General features: G+C 39.2%; 1 protein-coding gene across 1 annotated transcript; it reads right to left on the bottom strand.

Annotated features, from left to right (window-relative positions):
• Positions 1-125: 125 nt before the first annotated feature.
• clcn5a (chloride channel, voltage-sensitive 5a) lies at positions 126-17292 on the bottom strand. The gene is made up of 12 exons (XM_079835717.1): positions 17229-17292; positions 16163-16348; positions 12005-12156; positions 11234-11333; positions 10810-11120; positions 10493-10699; positions 7983-8063; positions 7348-7893; positions 5334-5520; positions 4835-5233; positions 2434-2650; positions 126-2299 (listed from the first exon to the last, which is right to left on the bottom strand). The coding sequence occupies exons 2-12, from the start codon at positions 16305-16307 to the stop codon at positions 2209-2211; spliced, it is 2436 nt and encodes an 811-aa protein (XP_079691843.1). The 5' UTR covers positions 16308-16348; positions 17229-17292; the 3' UTR covers positions 126-2208.
• Positions 17293-18275: the final 983 nt, after the last annotated feature.

Here is an 18275-nt window from a genome sequence, read left to right on the forward strand (position 1 = left end):
GTGTAGCCTGTATCAAGGTCTCAATTCTGATCCAGGGAACATTTTTTTCAGTAATTTCGAGAAACGACAAAGGAAAAAATGAATCACCGAATCTCACAATCCACACCGAAAAGAAACACTGAAGAGCATGTTACATGTAATTATATTTCATGTAGTGCTTATGAATAAATTACAATGACAATGTGACATTGATATCTAACACTAATTGATAATGCTGACATAAAAAAAACAAGTTTACATAATTTAAACAATGAGTACAAAGAATCCAACAAATGATTTCAGGCTACTATTACATATTTTTTCCAACAAAAATTAGTACACAATGCTCTAAAATGTTCTTAATAAAGTGGCCATTCATTTTTTTAAAAGACATTTTGATTAAAAAAAAATGGAAGGATTGAGAACCAACCAAGCTAATGAGCGATCGGAGGGGTTTCAAGTACGGTTTATAATGGTCTTAGCATTCACTGTGAATTAACATAGAATGGTGTGGTAGGCTAGCAGATAAATTCAAATGACTGAAAGAGGTTGAACCAGACAGATGCAGGCTTTAACATTAAAATGGAAACATCTGGGCTTGTATGCATATCATGAAATTACACAATCAGATGGCTACATTTTGCATGCTTAGGTTACATTTGGACGTGCATGTGATAGGAATAAAATTGGTACATGCAATGCATACAAGCAGCATTTGTTAATGGAGAAAATGTGCATACCATTAAGTCAAGCCTCAGAAAATGTTAATGAATGGATAATTAGAGAGTGTGCCAACAGAAGGGCAAATCTGACTTATACTTATTTGCATCTGCATCATGTTCATATTGTCCAGAAATCATGGAAACCTAACTTGCATAGGGAAATGCAACATACTCTGTGGTTTTAACAGTGGTATTAAGAGCTCAATGCTTGATAACCACATACACTTTTGTTAAGAAGTTTGAGGTCGGTAAGAGTTTAAAAAAAAGAAAATTATACTTTTATTTAGCAGGGATGCATTAAACTGATCAAAAGTGACTGTAAAGACATCTATAAATGTTAATAGATTTATATTTCAAATAAATGCTGTTCTTTTTGAACTTTCACACATCACGTTACTCAAAAAAAATTATCAAGGTTTCCACAAAAATATTGAACTGTTTTCAACATAGATAATAATAAGAAGAAATGTTTCTTGAGCAGCAGATCAACATATTAGAATGATGTCTGAAGACGGGAGAAATTATGCTGAAAATTCAGCTTTTCCATCACAGGAATAAATTATATTTTCAAATATATTAAAATAGAAATATCCAATAAATGCAGCCTTGATGAGCATAAGTCACTGCTTTCAAAAACATGAAAAATCTTACCAACCCCAAACTTTTGAATGGTAGTGTAAAAATTAAGTTGTAATTTTGAAAAGTGCATATATTAGAACATATACAGAATGAGTCTTATAATGCGTCATATCTTGGCAGAAACTACACAGTGCTGCTTATGAGTGATTAAAGAAAATCTGTAGTGAAAGAAACTGAATCATCAGACTCATAAAATGTTAACACTCAAAAACTAATTGATAACAATTAGCCGAGAGCTTTTAGATGGCGGAATACTTGCAAGTGCTCATTTAAACAAATTAAAAAAAAAGACAAAAAATGTGCATGAACATGTAAACAACAAATAATGCTTTTCACTGATGATTAACATCCATTACATAGTGGAAGGTAGGACAACTCTTGGGAAATGTGCACTGATTGATATCACTGATATCATTGATTGCTTGTGACTTCCTCTTGACATACACAAGAATGTCTCTTAAAATTGGGAAAGATGAAGACATGGACGATCCAAGGTAGATCCATTTATGCTACAAAATGTTATGATTTCAACTGTTTCGTCACTTGTCTGTGTGGTGTATATATTGTGATATGTTTTGATGCTTTGATATGTTATGATAGGTTGGCTATTTGCAAACACCAAGACTTGGTTTCACTCAGTCCCACCTTATAAGCTATTTGCTGGAGTGCATAGAACACTGCTGAAGGTTCTCCATCCTGAAGTTGTAGCACCTGCACCAATGAGGCCCTACAAATGGATTCACAGTGTGAATGGACGATAATCCAGTACTGACAGTTCTGTAGTGCAAATCGTTTGGCCAGACTGTTTTTTCCTGCCCAGTTGGTTGTTTCAAACTGGCTGGTGTTTCATAACAGCCCGTCTGGCACTTCAGTTGAAGAGAATAGAGTCAGGGTCTCGGTTGGCCATCTGGGCCATATGTTTCAGAATGTCTTTTTTGGTTATGATGCCCAGCAATCGCCTGTGGGAAAACAGGAACAGATAATTATATTGAGCTGACCCAAATCTATGTGATGTGTAAAATGTCTGATGCATGTAAATAATGGACACACTATAAACTATAAAACTGATGAGCAAAGCAAACCAAGCTTTTACCCGTTGTGAGTGACGAGACACTGGCGCAGACCCAGCTTGCGAAAGATGTCCACCACAATGTCCATGGCAGTGTGGTCTGTGACGGTAAATGGGCTGAGATCCATGATACCACGAAGCTTCAACGGGGGAGGGCTGTTGGGTGGCTGTGGAGGTGTGTATTCAGTGAAGAAAATTCGGGAGGCGCTGACCACACCTTCCTGGCGCTGACGAGCATTTTCTGCCAGAGGGAAACAGAATAATAAACCTTCTCATGAGAAACCTATAATTCTCTTGAGCCCTGTAATAATAAAGTAATTAAAGGGATAGTTCACAAAATAATTCCCTCATATCGGTCCAAACCTGTATGGCTTTCTACTGTGGAACTGCTAAAGAAAAGATATTCTAAAGAATGTTTCACCGTTTTTTAATAAAAATGAGGTGCAAAATAACTTTGGACTCCATTGATTTTCATTGTATGAACAAAAAACACTTTGGTGTCTTGCAGAAGAAAGAAAGTCATCCAGATTTTGAACAACATAAGTTAAAAGGTTATAGAATTATTATTGTTTGGGGGTGAACTACGAAGATCTGCTCATCATCGGTAAGCATAGTCAAAGACCTATGGGCATTTTCACACCTGGCTTGTTTTTCGCGTTTGTTTCAGAAACATGGCATGTTACCTCCCTCAGTTTGGTGTATATATATATATATATATATATAAACACGGCAATTGGCTCAGAGCCGCACCAAAACAATAGTTCTGAGATAGCCTGAACAGGGTGGTCTCGGCCCAACTGAAAGCAAACTCTGGAGTGGTTTGCTTGTGGTGAGAATGAAATCTGACCCAACAGATCATGAACCAAACTGTATCAAAATTCATAATGGAAAATGCATCACGTAAAAAGCAGCAGTGTCTGATTCTGTCAATGAGCACATTATTTAATCTTAAACAGTCCTCTAATTGCTTACAGGTACATTACAAGAATGCTGATAATATACAGTGGCAAGAAAAAGTATGTGAACTGCTTGCCGAATCTGTTAAAATGTGAATAATCTTAACTAAATAAGAGAGATCATACAAAATGCATGTTCTTTTTTATTTAGTACTGTCCTGAATAAGATATTTTACATACATTTTTTTACATATTGTCCACAAGACAAATTTTTTTAATTTGTTAAAATGACCCCATTCAAAAGTTTATGAACCATTAATTCTTAATACTGTGTGTCATTACCTGGGTGATCCACGGCTGTTTTTGTGTTTTGTGATGGCTGTTCTTGAGTCACTTGTTTGTCCTGAGCAGTTAAACTGCCCAATGTTCTTCAGAAAAATCCAGCGGTGACTGTATGATTTTGAGATCATCTTTTCACACTGAGGACAATTGAGGGACTCAAACACAACTATTAAAAAAGGTTGAAACATTCACTGATGCTCCAGAAGGAAACACAATGCATTAAGAGCCGGGGGGTGAAAACCTATTGAATTTGAGGTAAATTGTACTTAATTTGTCTTCCGGGAAACATGTAAGTATCTTCTTTTGTTTCAGAAGGGCAGTACTAAATGAAAAAAAATGATATCTAAACAAAATAATAAAAATTTGTTCAGTAGCTCAATAGTTTTCCCCCTGCCCTCGGCTCTTAATGCGTTGTGTTTCCTTCTGGAGCATCAGTGAATGTTTGAACCTTTTTTTAATAGTTGTGTTTGAGTCCCTCAATTGTCCTCAGTGTGAAAAGATGGATCTCAAAATCATACAGTCCCTGCTGGAGAGGGTTCAAATATGCAAAAGATGCTGGAAAACTGAAGAATGTGCAGGACCTGGAGGATTTCTCTGAAGAACGTTGGGCAGTTTAACTGATCAGGACAAACAAGTGACTCAAGAACAACCATCACAAAAACAAACAAAAAAAACATTTGTGGATCATCCAGGTAATGACACACAGTATTGAGAATCAATGGTTCATAAACTTTTGAACAGGTCATTTTAATAAATCCAGCAATTTTTTTTTGTCTTTTTCGATCTCTTGTATTTTGTTATTAATTATTATTTACATTTTCACAGATTCTGCAATCGGTTCACATACTTTTTCTCGCAACTGTAAATGTTATCAGTTAGAGTGGGAATGAAGGCTTATATACATTTGTAAAAGTGTGTGTAAAGAAAGTGTGTAGCTTGTTAATCCATCTTGATGGATACCGCTATGAGCAGAATCCTGGAATATATACAGGTGCACTCTGAACAATGAGAGGACAGTCATGGTATGACTTGCATGAAGACAAAATGTTGCCTTGTGAACCAAACCCATAAAAATCTGCAACATTGTAACAATTTAAGTTCCTGTTTCAGAACAAGGCAAATGTGGTCTGAAAACGCCATAAGAAAGATCCTCATATAAAAATCCACCTCAAGCTGTAAACTCTTACCAATGGAGATGACCAGATCCCTGCGCTGCACAAAGCCCACAAGTCTCTGAGACTCATGTGAGACGACCACAGGGAACCCACTGTATGATGTTTCAGCAATGAGCGACTCAACTTCCTCCACGCTCATCCCATCCTGCGTGATTACGGAGAGTGGGGGGTCGCTACGGCGAGGTCGCATCACATCCATGGCCAGCGTCTTGTGGCTGAACTCCTCCTTAGACTCCAGGAAGGGGTAGCCGTTGAGACGAATGTGAGCCTCATAGATGCCCTCTCGACCCAGAGCATCTGCCACCCATTTACTAGTCATGGTGGCAGCCATGAGCGGCACAATGTATTCCAGACCACCCGTTAGCTCAAACATGATGACCACCAGGGATACAGTCATACGGGTCACACCACCTATGAAAGAAAGACAGGCCTGGAAAAAGGCACCTGGACAAGCCACTAATGGCACATTTTTGACAGAAGACAGTTTGAATAGATTTGAATAGATTCTTACCCAAGCAGGCAGTAGCGCCGACCATAGCATAGAGGCCTGGGGTGATGCAGTCCGCTCCAGGTGAGCACCAGCCTCTAAAGATTACCCAGTCGTGGTGGTAATATGCCAGCTGCTCCATTCCCACACCAAGCAGCCTGCCTGCGATCGCTCCCACAGCCATACTGGGAATGAAGAGACCAGAAGGCACCTGAAGGTACACACAGGAGACGACAGTACAGACAACAGCCTGTGTAAAACATCAAACTATGTGAAATTTGAAATGGAAAGTGTGTCAAGACCTTGGGAGATGGAGGGAGGGATGGATGGATAATGGAGGAAAGGAAGATAGGATGGATGGATGAAAGAAAGAAAGAAAAAGAAAGAAATGGATAGATGGATGGAAGGAAGGAAGGAAGAATGGAAAAAAGACAGAAATAAAGAAATGGATGGATGGAAGGAAAAGAGAACAGAAAAAAGACAGCCAGAAAGAAATAGATGGATGGAGACATGGAATAAGAGATTTATGATGGATGGAAAAAGGAAGATATAAAGGATAGAAGGAAGTAGGGCTGTAACAATTTGTGTTGAACATTTTACCTCGATTACGATTAATGAACGATTATTTCGCTTTTTTTTCTTCCATTTTTTGCCCTAATAAGGTTGAGTAAGTTCCTGATAAGGTTTTTACTGTAAAAATGTTCTACTATTAAAGGTGGAATTTTTTTTTCTAATGAAAGTGCATTTCTTTGTGATTTTAAAATACTTGAAGGAAACGGTTCACTTTCAGCAGTTATTGTCTTTGGTGCAGATTTCTGCTTGTTGTACATCAGATACAGATAAATTAGTAGGCATAGGCCTACATTAGATTTATTTGAATGCATTAATGAGAGAGTTATTGTGTGTGAATTACTCATACCATCTCTATTCATTATGAAGCTGTGGTTTCTACTTACTTCAAAGGTATTAAATATATGCCTATAACGGTTGAGTTTCTAAGCTACTTTAGTGACTTTACTTTAGTCACAGGACAGCGTTGACACTGCATTTCTGCGCTGCTCTCTGCACGCGATCTTCATGTGATGTGCAAGCTTCTGTCTGAGTGTTCGTTTGTCACAATATATCAGGCATTAGTTCAACATAATACACATCTGATGGTCTAAAATCGCTTTAAATGTTCAAACTGGCAGGCCTTAAAACACATACAAATGACAAAGCTTTGTGAGGACAGGTGAAAGAGGTCTGCCTTCAGGGCGCGCGCGCATTGTCAGAGATGCGACATGGCTCGGTTCGGCTCGGCTCTCTGTGTCACAGAAAAAAGCTGAGCACTGAACGGATACGTTTTCCGTATTGTTGTTTTTGAATAGTGCACAATCGCTTTAATTGTTCAAACTGGCAAGCCTTTAAACGCATTTAGTTGACAAACTTTATGAGGACGAAAGTGAAAGCGATCTGGCTTCGGGGCTTGCGTGCGCCATCTGTGTGTGTGTGTGTGTGTGTGTGTGTGTGTGTGTGTGTTTGGCAGTGCGTAGGCTATAAGAACGGCAATTAACTTGCCTGTATAAACTGTGTAAAACATTAAGTTACTATAGTGATTCTGGGCATCTATAAACAAAGATAACTGCTCCTGCATCTCTCTGTGTGCCTGCAAACTGCACTTGATGTGACTGACAGGGCGGAGTCACGTGACTAAAATCGAAATAACCGACATGGGAAAAATACGTTGGTTAGAGGTTCTGAATTTTGGTTTCGATTATTTTTCGATTAATCATACAGCCCTAGAAGGAAGAAATATAATGAAAGGAAGAATGCATGGATAGACTAATGGATGGATGGAAGGAAAGAAAGAAGAACAGAAAAAGACAGAAAGAAAGAAATGGATGGAGGAATTGAAGAAGAGCTTTGTGGATTTAGGATTGGAAAAAGGAAGATATAAAGGATAGAAGGAAGAAATATAATGAAAGGAAGGATGCATGGATAGATGAATGGATGGAAGAAAGGAATATAGGATGGATGATGGATGGCTTTGACGCAGTACCTTCATGCCGAAGGTCACCACAGTGATGAGCAACTTGAAGATCAAGGCGAGTGACAGCTGCCACATGGCTGTGTAGACATCATGTCCCGCTGGCCTGTCAGGCAGAGCGTCGCTGTTGCTCTTAGTGACGCTCACGTTGGCGTAGTTACACAGCTGTGAGGAATCCAGCAGGCCGCAATCATTGAACAGCTCAGAGATCAGCTCGCTGGTGCTCATCCGGGTGTAGCTGTTGGGGAACGCCAGCAGAGCTGTGACCGCTGTAACAACCAGCACCTCCAGGACAGGGTAGTGACCCAGCCGCGTGGTCTTACGCCGGCGACACCACGCTATGTTTGCACGGATGAAGAAAGCTCCCCAGATTCCCCCAAAAATGCCCAACAAGACAAAGGGTATGAGCTCCAGCAAATGCCAAGGAGAGTGAAACTCCACATAGAAGAGCACCAGCCTGCTGTTACCAAACGGGTTGATGGAGCGAAGGGTGAAGGCCGCCACCAATGCAGCAAAGAAAGAGCGCCACAGCGTCTTCAGGGGGAAATAATAACTCACCTACGGGATAAAGTGAGAGGGATTCTGCTCATTAAAATGTCACTAGATACTGTTGAGAGTATGCAAACAGAAGTTAGGAGAATGCTTGCCTCTTCCAGACTGAAGAGAACGCCACCGATCGGTGCGCCAAATGCTACTGACACACCAACGGCTGCTGCGGCAGACAATACCTAATCAACACACACAGAGAAGAAAGATACAAGTGAAGCAATAGACAAAGCTTATCACAGAAAAGACTTGGATCAGCAAAGGCCTCAGATGTAAAAATAAACCGTGATCTTATGTTTGGTCTCGTCTACATGATCTCAATAAAAACATTCTTACAATGAGTAATGTTTAAAACATAAAACCACAAAAACAGGACACCGGAATGTCCCTAGTGGCAGGCCGCAAAAATGTAACACAACAAATGCCCCTAAGAGCCACTCTATTTATAGAAAGAGGCAGATGGGAGAGAAAAGTTAGTGCCTTACTCCTTAAAAACAGGGATCATAGTAATAAGGGAAGTTCGAATTATATTGGATATGACAGACAAGGGCATTTCTTAAATGGATAGTTCACACAAAAATCCCATAATTTACTCACCCTCAAGCCATCCTAGGAGTATATGAGTTTCTTCCTTCAGCCAAACACAATCGGAGTTATATTATGGCTCGTTTCCACTGAGCAGTACGGTTCAGTACAGTTCAGAGTGGTACGGTATACAGTTTTTGCCGTTTCCATTGTCAGAAGTTGTGAATGGTACCCTAATTCCGAACCGTACCACTTTTTTTAAGCACCCTTCCGTTGGGGTACGTAGCACAGTAATCTGCTACTAAAGGTGGAGCTAGACTGCAGAACATTGATTGGTTGACAGAGAATAGTCACTTGCGCATACTTTTAAGTGTTTTTCCTTAAACCTGCAGCCTTGGCTCAAACAAAGCGCGTCTTCTTCATGTGACAACAGCCATATGCCGAGAACCAAGAACAAGATCTGCTGTATGTCCTTCATTGTTGTTTACTGTGTCGCTTTCCTCTTCACACGAGAATGAAGTCGATCGCTTCACCACACCTATCAAGTAAGGGTACTGTTGGCGGTGGAAACGCAAGCCGGAACAGGATTCGTGGTCCCGAATCGTACTGTACTGTATCGTACCACACCGCTCTGTGGAAACGAGCCATTAAATAATATACTGGCTCTTCCAAACTTTATAATGGGAGTGAATAGAGCCTGAGATTTTGAAGCTCCAAAAAGCACGAATGTAGCATAAGCTTAGGTGAGAGTAGACGCCTCTCACGGTTCAAACAAACAGGGCTGAGCAACAAATTCAAGCTCCTCTGACATTTCTCCTGAAAAATTCTTGTTTTATGGTGCGTTCACACCGGACGCGAATGAAGCGATTCGCGCAAGTGATTTACATGTTCAGTCAATGCAAAGACGCGAATAGACATTCTGCGCTGCGATTCGCGTGAATGACATGGCGCGAATTGAGCGTTTGACACGTGAATTGCCCGAGTTGAAAAATCTGAACTTTGGCGGATATTCGCGCCGCGTTAACCAATCAGGAGCTAGCTCTAGTAGTGACAACAATGAGGAGAAAATCTGTATATTAATATCTGGTTCAGACAATATGATTATCACTGTGATAACATTAAATGACATGAAACACAACCCAGTCTCTTTTTGTTAAATGCAAGTTTATGTATGATCATTAATACAAAAGTATAAGTAAAAGGTATAATTAGCTATACATGAAATAAAGCAAACAATTCAGTCAAACATTCAATGTCAGTGCTAGTCGGCTACAACGGTAATGTAAAGTTATAGCCTAAAAATAAAAAAGTAATGGAACTTCACTTTGCCATCAGCCTAAACGATTTGCCAGGGAACAAATTATAGATCCATGAGACCAAAGATCGGCCGTTACATATACACAAGATGAATTATAGCTCGATACACACCCAAGAGACAACAGAGCCAGCGGCAGACGGCAGAAGGACTAGCCGAGGAAAGGCTACTCTCGCCGGGTTAACGAGCGTGGAGCGCCACTGATCCACTGGAGCTCACAACTCCGAAAACGGCAGATAAAATGTTCAAATAGGCACTCTTTTTATAAATAAACCACAGATTTGAGCTTTAAACAACTACATTATCGCATCTGTTGTGAAGTGAAAGTCATGCGCGAATGAAGCGAATTAAACTCATAATGTTCAAGCGTCCAACTTCGCGCGAATTATTCACGTCATTCGCGTCCAGTGTGAACGCTACATTAGACTTCCTAATTCGTGACCGTTGTTTTGTTTTGCTCTATCCTTTGCGCTTCCGTGTTCGTCAATATGTAATGTGTTGTGTCAGAGGTCACTCTTCTGCCGGAAGCCAGTGATTGTAGTTTATAAAGTTATAAATATGGCTATTTTTCTTATAAAAACGCATCGTTTCACTTCAGAAGGCCTTTATTAACCCCCGGAGCCATATGGATTATTTTTATGATGGATGGATGTGCTTTTTTTTAGCTCAGGCTCTTTTCATTTGAATTTTTTGGTGAACTATCCCTTTAAAGCCACATTTCTCAGACATAGAATGGGTGGAAATGAATCGATCATAAAAATCTACTAATACCTCTCGTCTCTTTGCCTCATTCCTGCGGTACTTGGTGAACAGGTGGCATAGGATGTTGCCACAGCAGCAGGCCACATGGACCAAAGGCCCTTCTTTTCCCAGACTGAGTCCAGAAGACACAGCCAACACTAGGGTGATGGTTTTAATCATAAGAGTCCATTTACCCAGGTAACCCCTGATGATAAACCCACTCAAGATGGTCTTGATCTAGAGTGTCAAACAAAAATTGGGACATTTTAACAGTGCAACAATGCAACAGCCTGTGTGTCAAAATGCAAGATTAAATATTATACAGGCAGTACAATTATTTAGCTTACCTCAGGTATTCCAGAGCCACATGCATACGGGGCAAAGGCCCTGACTAAAGACACAGCCAGGAAGGAGAAAAGCAGCGCCCAGGACACATACATTAGGTAATTCATGATGTAGGCGAAAGGGCCGGTATTGGTGCCGACGATGAGCTCTGCCCAGCTTTTCCATTGAGGGCATTTGTCTCTCTCCTGGAAGGTTGTCTCATTGGAGTTCCAGCAGCAGTGCTCATGATTAAACCAGAAGCCGTTTAGACACACTCCCTCCTTCAGATCTGTCATCCAGTGGGCAGAGATGTCGATCCCACCAGCCAGGGCACCTGGAATCAAATAGAACAGCACATGCTATGGCCAGGTGTTTGCAATGTGTGATTGGTGCTCTATAATAACTCCTCATGACACTTCTGCTTTAATATTATAGAGACGAACCAACCTGACATCAGTCCCACAAGCAGCATGAGAAGCCAGCCAGAGAAGGCATCACTGATACTTTTCATCAGAGCCCAGGTTGACTCTTTACTCTTGGAAGCAATCTAACATGTAGAGAAATTGAAGTAACCTTTATTTATATAGAGCTTTATATAATACAGATTGGTTTAAAGCAGCTTCACTGTAATAAACAGGAAAGTAACAGAATCAATGATGCAAACTTCAATTATGAGACAAACTTAAATTCTGCTGTACAGCAGCTCTACAGAAGTCATTATTCAGCTCAAGTCAGTTCAGTTCAATACCTGTGTAAAGCTCATCCATTATGATTAGTTCAATTCAGCTATAAGCAGCTCTACAGAAGACAATAGTGTTGTTATTCAGCTCGAGTCCGTTCAATGTTGTTTCTTTTCAGTTCAATAACTGTGTCGACGTTGCAAAATTAGTCAATTATTAAGCTAATTCGATTCAGCTATAAAGCAACTCTACAGAAAACAATAGTGTCATCATCCAGCCCAATCCATGTTCAAGTTTTGTTCTCATGCGAGTGTGCCAGTACAGTCAGACTGCTGTAACTGAATAACGTCTTTTAAAACACAACTAAGCAGAAAGGCTATGAGAGAAACCCAGTCGGCAGGTGGCCAAATGAACGAACATGGTGTGACAAGCTTATACTACAGCTCAACTGTATTTGGTCGGGATAACACAACATGCATGATTTGTTTCTTTCTGAGCATAGATGATGTTTTAGAAAGATTCAACGGAGTATCGTCACCTCTCTGTGGCGATCTCGGTCTTTAGATTTCTCCCGGACCCAATCGATGGTGTTGAAGTCTTCATATGTGCCGACCCCAGGCACTGGCTCATCTAGTAAATCCATCAGTTTAGGAACCCCATTAGGCCCATCTCCAGCTGCATATGAACCACCTGCACAGATAAGAAAGAGATATATTATGCATGCAGGTCAAAAGTGATAATAAATAACAAGCTGTGACAGTTATAGGCCTTAGGTGGAATACCAAAATGATCACAAGAGCCCTTTACCTGGAACATTTAGGGTGCTTTCACACTTGGTTCGATTGCCTGGACCGAACCCGAGTTCGATTGCTCCCCCCTCCCCGTGCCCCCGCTGGACTGTGTTCATATTATATTATTTGGTTCCGAACCACTGTGCGTTTGCGTCATCAAAGCAGCAGCTGTTTACCCGGTTGCTTAGTAACGACAGCGAGCGTGAAGGCGGCGAAATGCATAGTGTTGCTCACCTCACTTTTATATTTTAGTTTTTTAACTGTTGGTTTTGTTTCTAAAGCTTCAGTACATAATGGCACTTGCGTCTATATGCCGCAAATGTACTCTAAAAAATGCTGAAGATGAGCAGAAATGAGATTTACAGCTCTCTGCTTGCAGTATGTCAGTCATGCTCGTCAGGAAAATGAGTGAGACACACACACAAACACACACTTTTATCAAATCATACGTCATTAATAGCGGTTCACTTCCGCGATTTAGTACGATTGCGTTCACATCAGCAGCGAACCGTACCGGAGTTCACATGAACCGTACCCCAGACCACCCTTTTTAAGCGGACTCTGTTACGGTTCACGGGTGCACACCCAAGTCCGGAAGACCGCGTTCACATCATCCAAACGTAGCGAACTCTGACGTCAATCGAACCCGGGTGCGCACCAAAACTGCTAGTGTGAAAGCACCCTTAAAGACCAGAGGGGCCTGAAGACCTGGATTTGCACTTGTCCCTTAAACCTGATTTTCTTGAACGAGTAATTATTCATGTCAGAAGTCAAGGGTTGGCATAATGTCATCCAAATCAACTCGTGCACATCAATGGACATCCACCACTACCATTCTAAAGTTTTAATGTTTTTAAAACAGAAGCCTCACAGAGGCTGCATTTATTTGATAAAAAATACAGTAAAAACAGTAATACTGTGAAATATTATGACAATTTAAAACAGTGACTTGTGATTGTGATTTTAAAGCATATCAAAGCTGAATTTTCAGAATCAGTTCTCCAGTCACATGATCCTTCGGAAATCATTCAGATACAGTGAGGAAAATAAGTATTTGAACACCCTGCTATTTTGCAAGTTCTCCCACTTAGAAATCATGGAGGGGTCTGAAATTGTCATCGTAGGTGCATGTCCACTGTGAGAGACATAATCTAAAAAAAAATAAAAAATCCAGAAATCACAATGTATGATTTTTTAACTATTTATTTGTATGATACAGCTGCAAATAAGTATTTGAACACCTGAGAAAATCAATGTTAATATTTGGTACAGTAGCCTTTGTTTGCAATTACAGAGGTCAAACATTTCCTGTAGTTTTTCACCAGGTTTGCACACACTGCAGGAGGGATTTTGGCCCACTCCTCCACACAGATCTTCTCTAGATCAGTCAGGTTTCTGGCCTGTCGCTGAGAAACACGGAGTTTGAGATCCCTCCAAAGATTCTCTATTGGGTTTAGGTCTGGAGACGGGCTAGGCCACGCCAGAACCTTGATATGCTTCTTACAGAGCCACTCCTTGGTTATCCTGGCTGTGTGCTTCGGGTCATTGTCATGTTGGAAGACCCAGCCTCGACCCATCTTCAATGCTCTAACTGAGGGAAGGAGGTTGTTCCCCAAAATCTCGCAATACATGGCCCTGGTCATCCTCTCCTTAATATAGTGCAGTCGCCCTGTCCCATGTGCAGAAAAACACCCCCAAAGCATGATGCTACCGCCCCCATGCTTCACAGTAGGGATGGTGTTCTTGGGATGGTACTCATCATTCTTCTTCCTCCAAACACGTTTAGTGGGATTATGACCAAAAAGTTATATTTTGGTCTCATCTGACCACATGACTTTCTCCCATGACTCCTCTGGATCATCCAAATGGTCATTGGCAAACTTAAGACGGGCCTGGACATGTGCTGGTTTAAGCAGGGGAACCTTCCGTGCCATGCATGATTTCAAACCATGACGTCTTAGTGTATTACCAACAGTAACCTTGGAAACGGTGGTCCCAGCTCTTTTCAGGTCATTGACCAGCTCCTCCCGTGTAGTTCTGGGCTGATTTCTCACCTTTCTTAGGATCATAGAGACCCCACGAGGTGAGATCTTGCATGGAGCCCCAGTCCGAGGGAGATTGACAGTCATGTTTAGCTTCTTCCATTTTCTAATGATTGCTCCAACAGTGGACCTTTTTTCACCAAGCTGCTTGGCAATTTCCCCGTAGCCCTTTCCAGCCTTGTGGAGGTGTACAATTTTGTCTCTGGTGTCTTTGGACAGCTCTTTGGTCTTGGCCATGTTAGTAGTTGGATTCTTACTGATTGTATGGGGTGGACAGGTGTCTTTATGCAGCTAACGACCTCAAACAGGTGCATCTAATTTAGGATGATAAATGGAGTGGAGGTGGACATTTTAAAGGCAGACTAACAGGTCGTTGAGGGTCAGAATTCTAGCTGATAGACAGGTGTTCAAATACTTATTTGCAGCTGTATCATACAAATAAATAGTTAAAAAATCATACATTGTGATTTCTGGATTGTTTTTTTTAGATTATTTCTCTCACAGTGGACATGCACCTACGATGACAATTTCAGACCCTTCCATGATTTCTAAGTAGGAGAACTTGCAAAATAGCAGGGTGTTCAAATACTTATTTTCCTCACTGTATGTGTATTTGCTGCTCAAGAAACATTTTTATTATTAAAAATGTTGAAAAAGTTGTGCTGCTTAATATTTCTTTGGAAACTGTGATAATTTTTTCAGGTTTCTTTTATGGATGAAAGTAAGAACACTTGCAGCATTTATTTGAAATCGAAATATTTTGTAGCATTACAAATGTCTTTCACTTTTGAACAATTTAATGCATCCCTGCATTAACGGTTGTGTAAGTTCATGCATATGTTGCATTGCACAGTGGCTCCAGTCACTTTATTTTCCATGTATATTTGAATATTATTATTTGTATTATTTATTGAATATATATCCTATACTAGTAAATATGATTAAATATTATACATTACATTTCAATCAATGCAGCATGTATACTTGTGAGCAGATCATGCACTAACATTTATATTATATAATTATTATTATGCAGTAAGTCAATTATATCATAAGTCAGAGGAAACCCATGGCGGTTCTAAGCGGTTTTCAATTCACATTTATGTTCCAGTGTTCACAGTTCTTCACATGACTTTCACGATTTTAATAGTACCAAGAACAGGAAATAAACTTACTCAACAGAAAACACAGCAATAAAACTATCTATGGTTAATCATTATCTACCTTCTAGAAAACCAAGCTAAATTATATATTAATTATAATGCTATCATAATGTGTTGTTTATGAAAAAATAAATCACAAAATGTCAGCATTTCAGGAAAAAAAAACCCATAAACTGTGTGGAAGTACCCAATCACACAGCAGACACTACAAAGCAACTGATATCAAACACTGAGGAAGTTCAAGGGAAACGGATGGATGTGAAAACCTGACACCGGTTAAAAATATGAAACTAGCTACAATAGAAAAAAACTAGAGGGGACACTTTGATCTCATCGATAAAAGGATTTCTGTGAGGGGGGGCGGCGAATACCAAAGTTGTGACCTCAGCGAATTCTCACCACTATTTTCTCACAGACACACAAACACCGGAGACCTATTCATTACACATTTGCCCCCAAACCGATATCAAATGATGAGAGAAAGGGAAAAAAACTATGGGAATCTCATGAATGACAATAAAAATGAAGAAAAGAACAAAAATGAATAAGGATAAAACTGGGTGGCAGCTACATTGGAGAAATAATATGACATATATTGTCACCTCACCACATCATTATTGTCACTGGGGCCATTTACGATCCCCTTTGTCTCATTTGACTATGAATGCAACACATGAGTTTGGGTAGATCTGGCACTTACCTGAGCTATAGTCCCGGTCCAGAGGAGGCACGTCATCTGTGCTGGAAAAGTCCAGCGTGGCTCCTGCGATCTCCACCATGTCCTCATCGCTGGTTCCGCTCTGCAGACTGTTGAAGCTCTCACTGCAATAGCCAGTGTTGTCCATCGTTCCTCCAGACTGTGGAGGACATAGAAATGTCCTTTGACCTGAGCACAAGAGACTCCATTTAAGTTAAAGCTTGACAGGACCCACCCAACTATTAATGTTTAGCGTGCACTTCTAGATTGAATAGTAACTGCAAGTTTACATCTCGACTTTTTAACTAAATTTTTTTGTGATTCTGGACAATGAGTAACAAAAAGCAGATGCACTCTAAATATAGAATTTACAATAGTCATATAAAGAATTTAATAAAAATATTAAGAATTTATGTATTACTTATTTTATTTTATATTTTTTTTATTGGTTTTAAAAGTTTACAAGTACAGCCAGGGGTACATTATTATAAACAAAAACAAACAAAATACAGAAATAAAGTCAAATAAAGCACAAAACTGTTCACAAATATAAACAACTTTCTTATTTTTTACACTTAATCTTGTTTTTAGGTATTGTTGAGTTTCTGCCTTGAAAAGTAAAAGGAAAGGCTTCTTTCCTTAATGTTTACATGTATGTATCCATTAGAAGTAGCAGATTAGATTAAAGGTTTACCATCCGAGTTATTGGCTAATGACACAAGCAAACTTCAAATATGGGTCATTTTAGCTTAGCCAACTAGCTTGCAAAAGAAGTATGAGTAATATGGTCAATGGCAGCAAAATGGCGTAGAAAAAAAAAGCGTACGTTACAGTCTTCTTAAACTAATTCATGCCCTCAGCAATGGGGAACTAGAAAATTCAGAAAAATACTCATAAGTCCGGTTAGCAGGATAGCTAAAAGGGTTGCTTGCTAACCAGCTGTAATTTTCATAAACTTAAGAACCGTGGCTTAATGGCATCAAGTTGAACTGTTACAGAATATATTTATAATGCTAACATGCCGTATACTTCCTGTACTTAGGTTAAAGTGAAACTAGTCAACATTTACCTTGTTTGCTATCTTGTGTCACTCAAACGGCCGATGCCAATGACGTACAAATTAAGACATCTACAGCCGAGTGCCGATACACAAGAGTGTGTGTAGACTTCAGCACTCGATTAAGCATGTCTATGACAGTTGGCCTTTGTCACTACTGTCCCAAATCTAGCTTTTATCTAGCTCAGACAAAATAGTATAGATATAAAACCTGTTATGTGCAACCCTGTGGCCCTTTGTGGTGTTTTTTTTTTTTTAATTATTGATTATTGATTATTTATTTTCGTAATAATAGCCTACATTTTGTAATTTAATTCCGATAATATCAATGAAATAAAAGTCCACTTAAGTGTACTTAAAGAGAGTGGACTTAAATGACTTTATTAACACACACAGGTACACTTTTAAAGTGCATTTTGTAAAATTAAATGATGTACTTTTAAAAAGTGTTGATTTGGCCTATCAAAGCACATGTAGGCTACTAGATTATAATTTGAACTGCAGTGTTATTTGACAATACATTAAAAGTTAATATTTTATAGCCAAGATATAATACATTTTTAATAAATGAAGATATTTTAAATGTACAGCAATTGCTACTTAATCATTACAAATGTGTAATTACAAATGTATTTGCCTATATTCTAGTTTGCATATATAAATGCTTGTCATTACATTCGGCAGTACACGTTAAATATTAGCCTACATATAAAAGATGCAATCATAAGGCCTACTTATGTGGGTAAAAAGCAAAGTAAAAAAAAAAAGCACAAGTTTAACTGCATTTTATATATAGCCTATATAAAAAGATGAGCAAAGAAGTGGAAAATTGTGTTTATGTGATTCATATTCATAAATAAAAAAAACGACAATATTGTTAAATTTAAGTTTAAGATTTATTTTAAAAAAGTATACAAAATGTATAGACCTACAAAATTCTATATTTTTTTGCTTATTTAAAATTCTTATTTCTTAATATTAAGAAATAAGAATTTTAAATAAGCAAAAAAATATAAGGATTATTCAGTTTTATTTGATGGACTTTTACTATTCATTGAA

The sequence above is a fragment of the Gobio gobio genome (assembly GCF_949357685.1).
Source record: "Gobio gobio genome assembly, chromosome: 14".
NCBI lineage: Eukaryota > Metazoa > Chordata > Actinopteri > Cypriniformes > Gobionidae > Gobio > Gobio gobio.

Excerpts from the sequence above, each read along its gene's own strand:
- clcn5a (XM_079835717.1), bottom strand. The coding sequence starts at position 16,307 with ATGGACAACACTGGCTATTGCAGTGAGAGCTTCAACAGTCTGCAGAGC. Across the intron at positions 11,121-11,233 it reads GCTTGTGGGACTGATGTCAG|GTGCCCTGGCTGGTGGGATC; the intron begins GTTGGTTCGTCT and ends ATTTGATTCCAG. Across the intron at positions 7,894-7,982 it reads TTCTCTTCAGTCTGGAAGAG|GTGAGTTATTATTTCCCCCT; the intron begins GCAAGCATTCTC and ends TTTATCCCGTAG.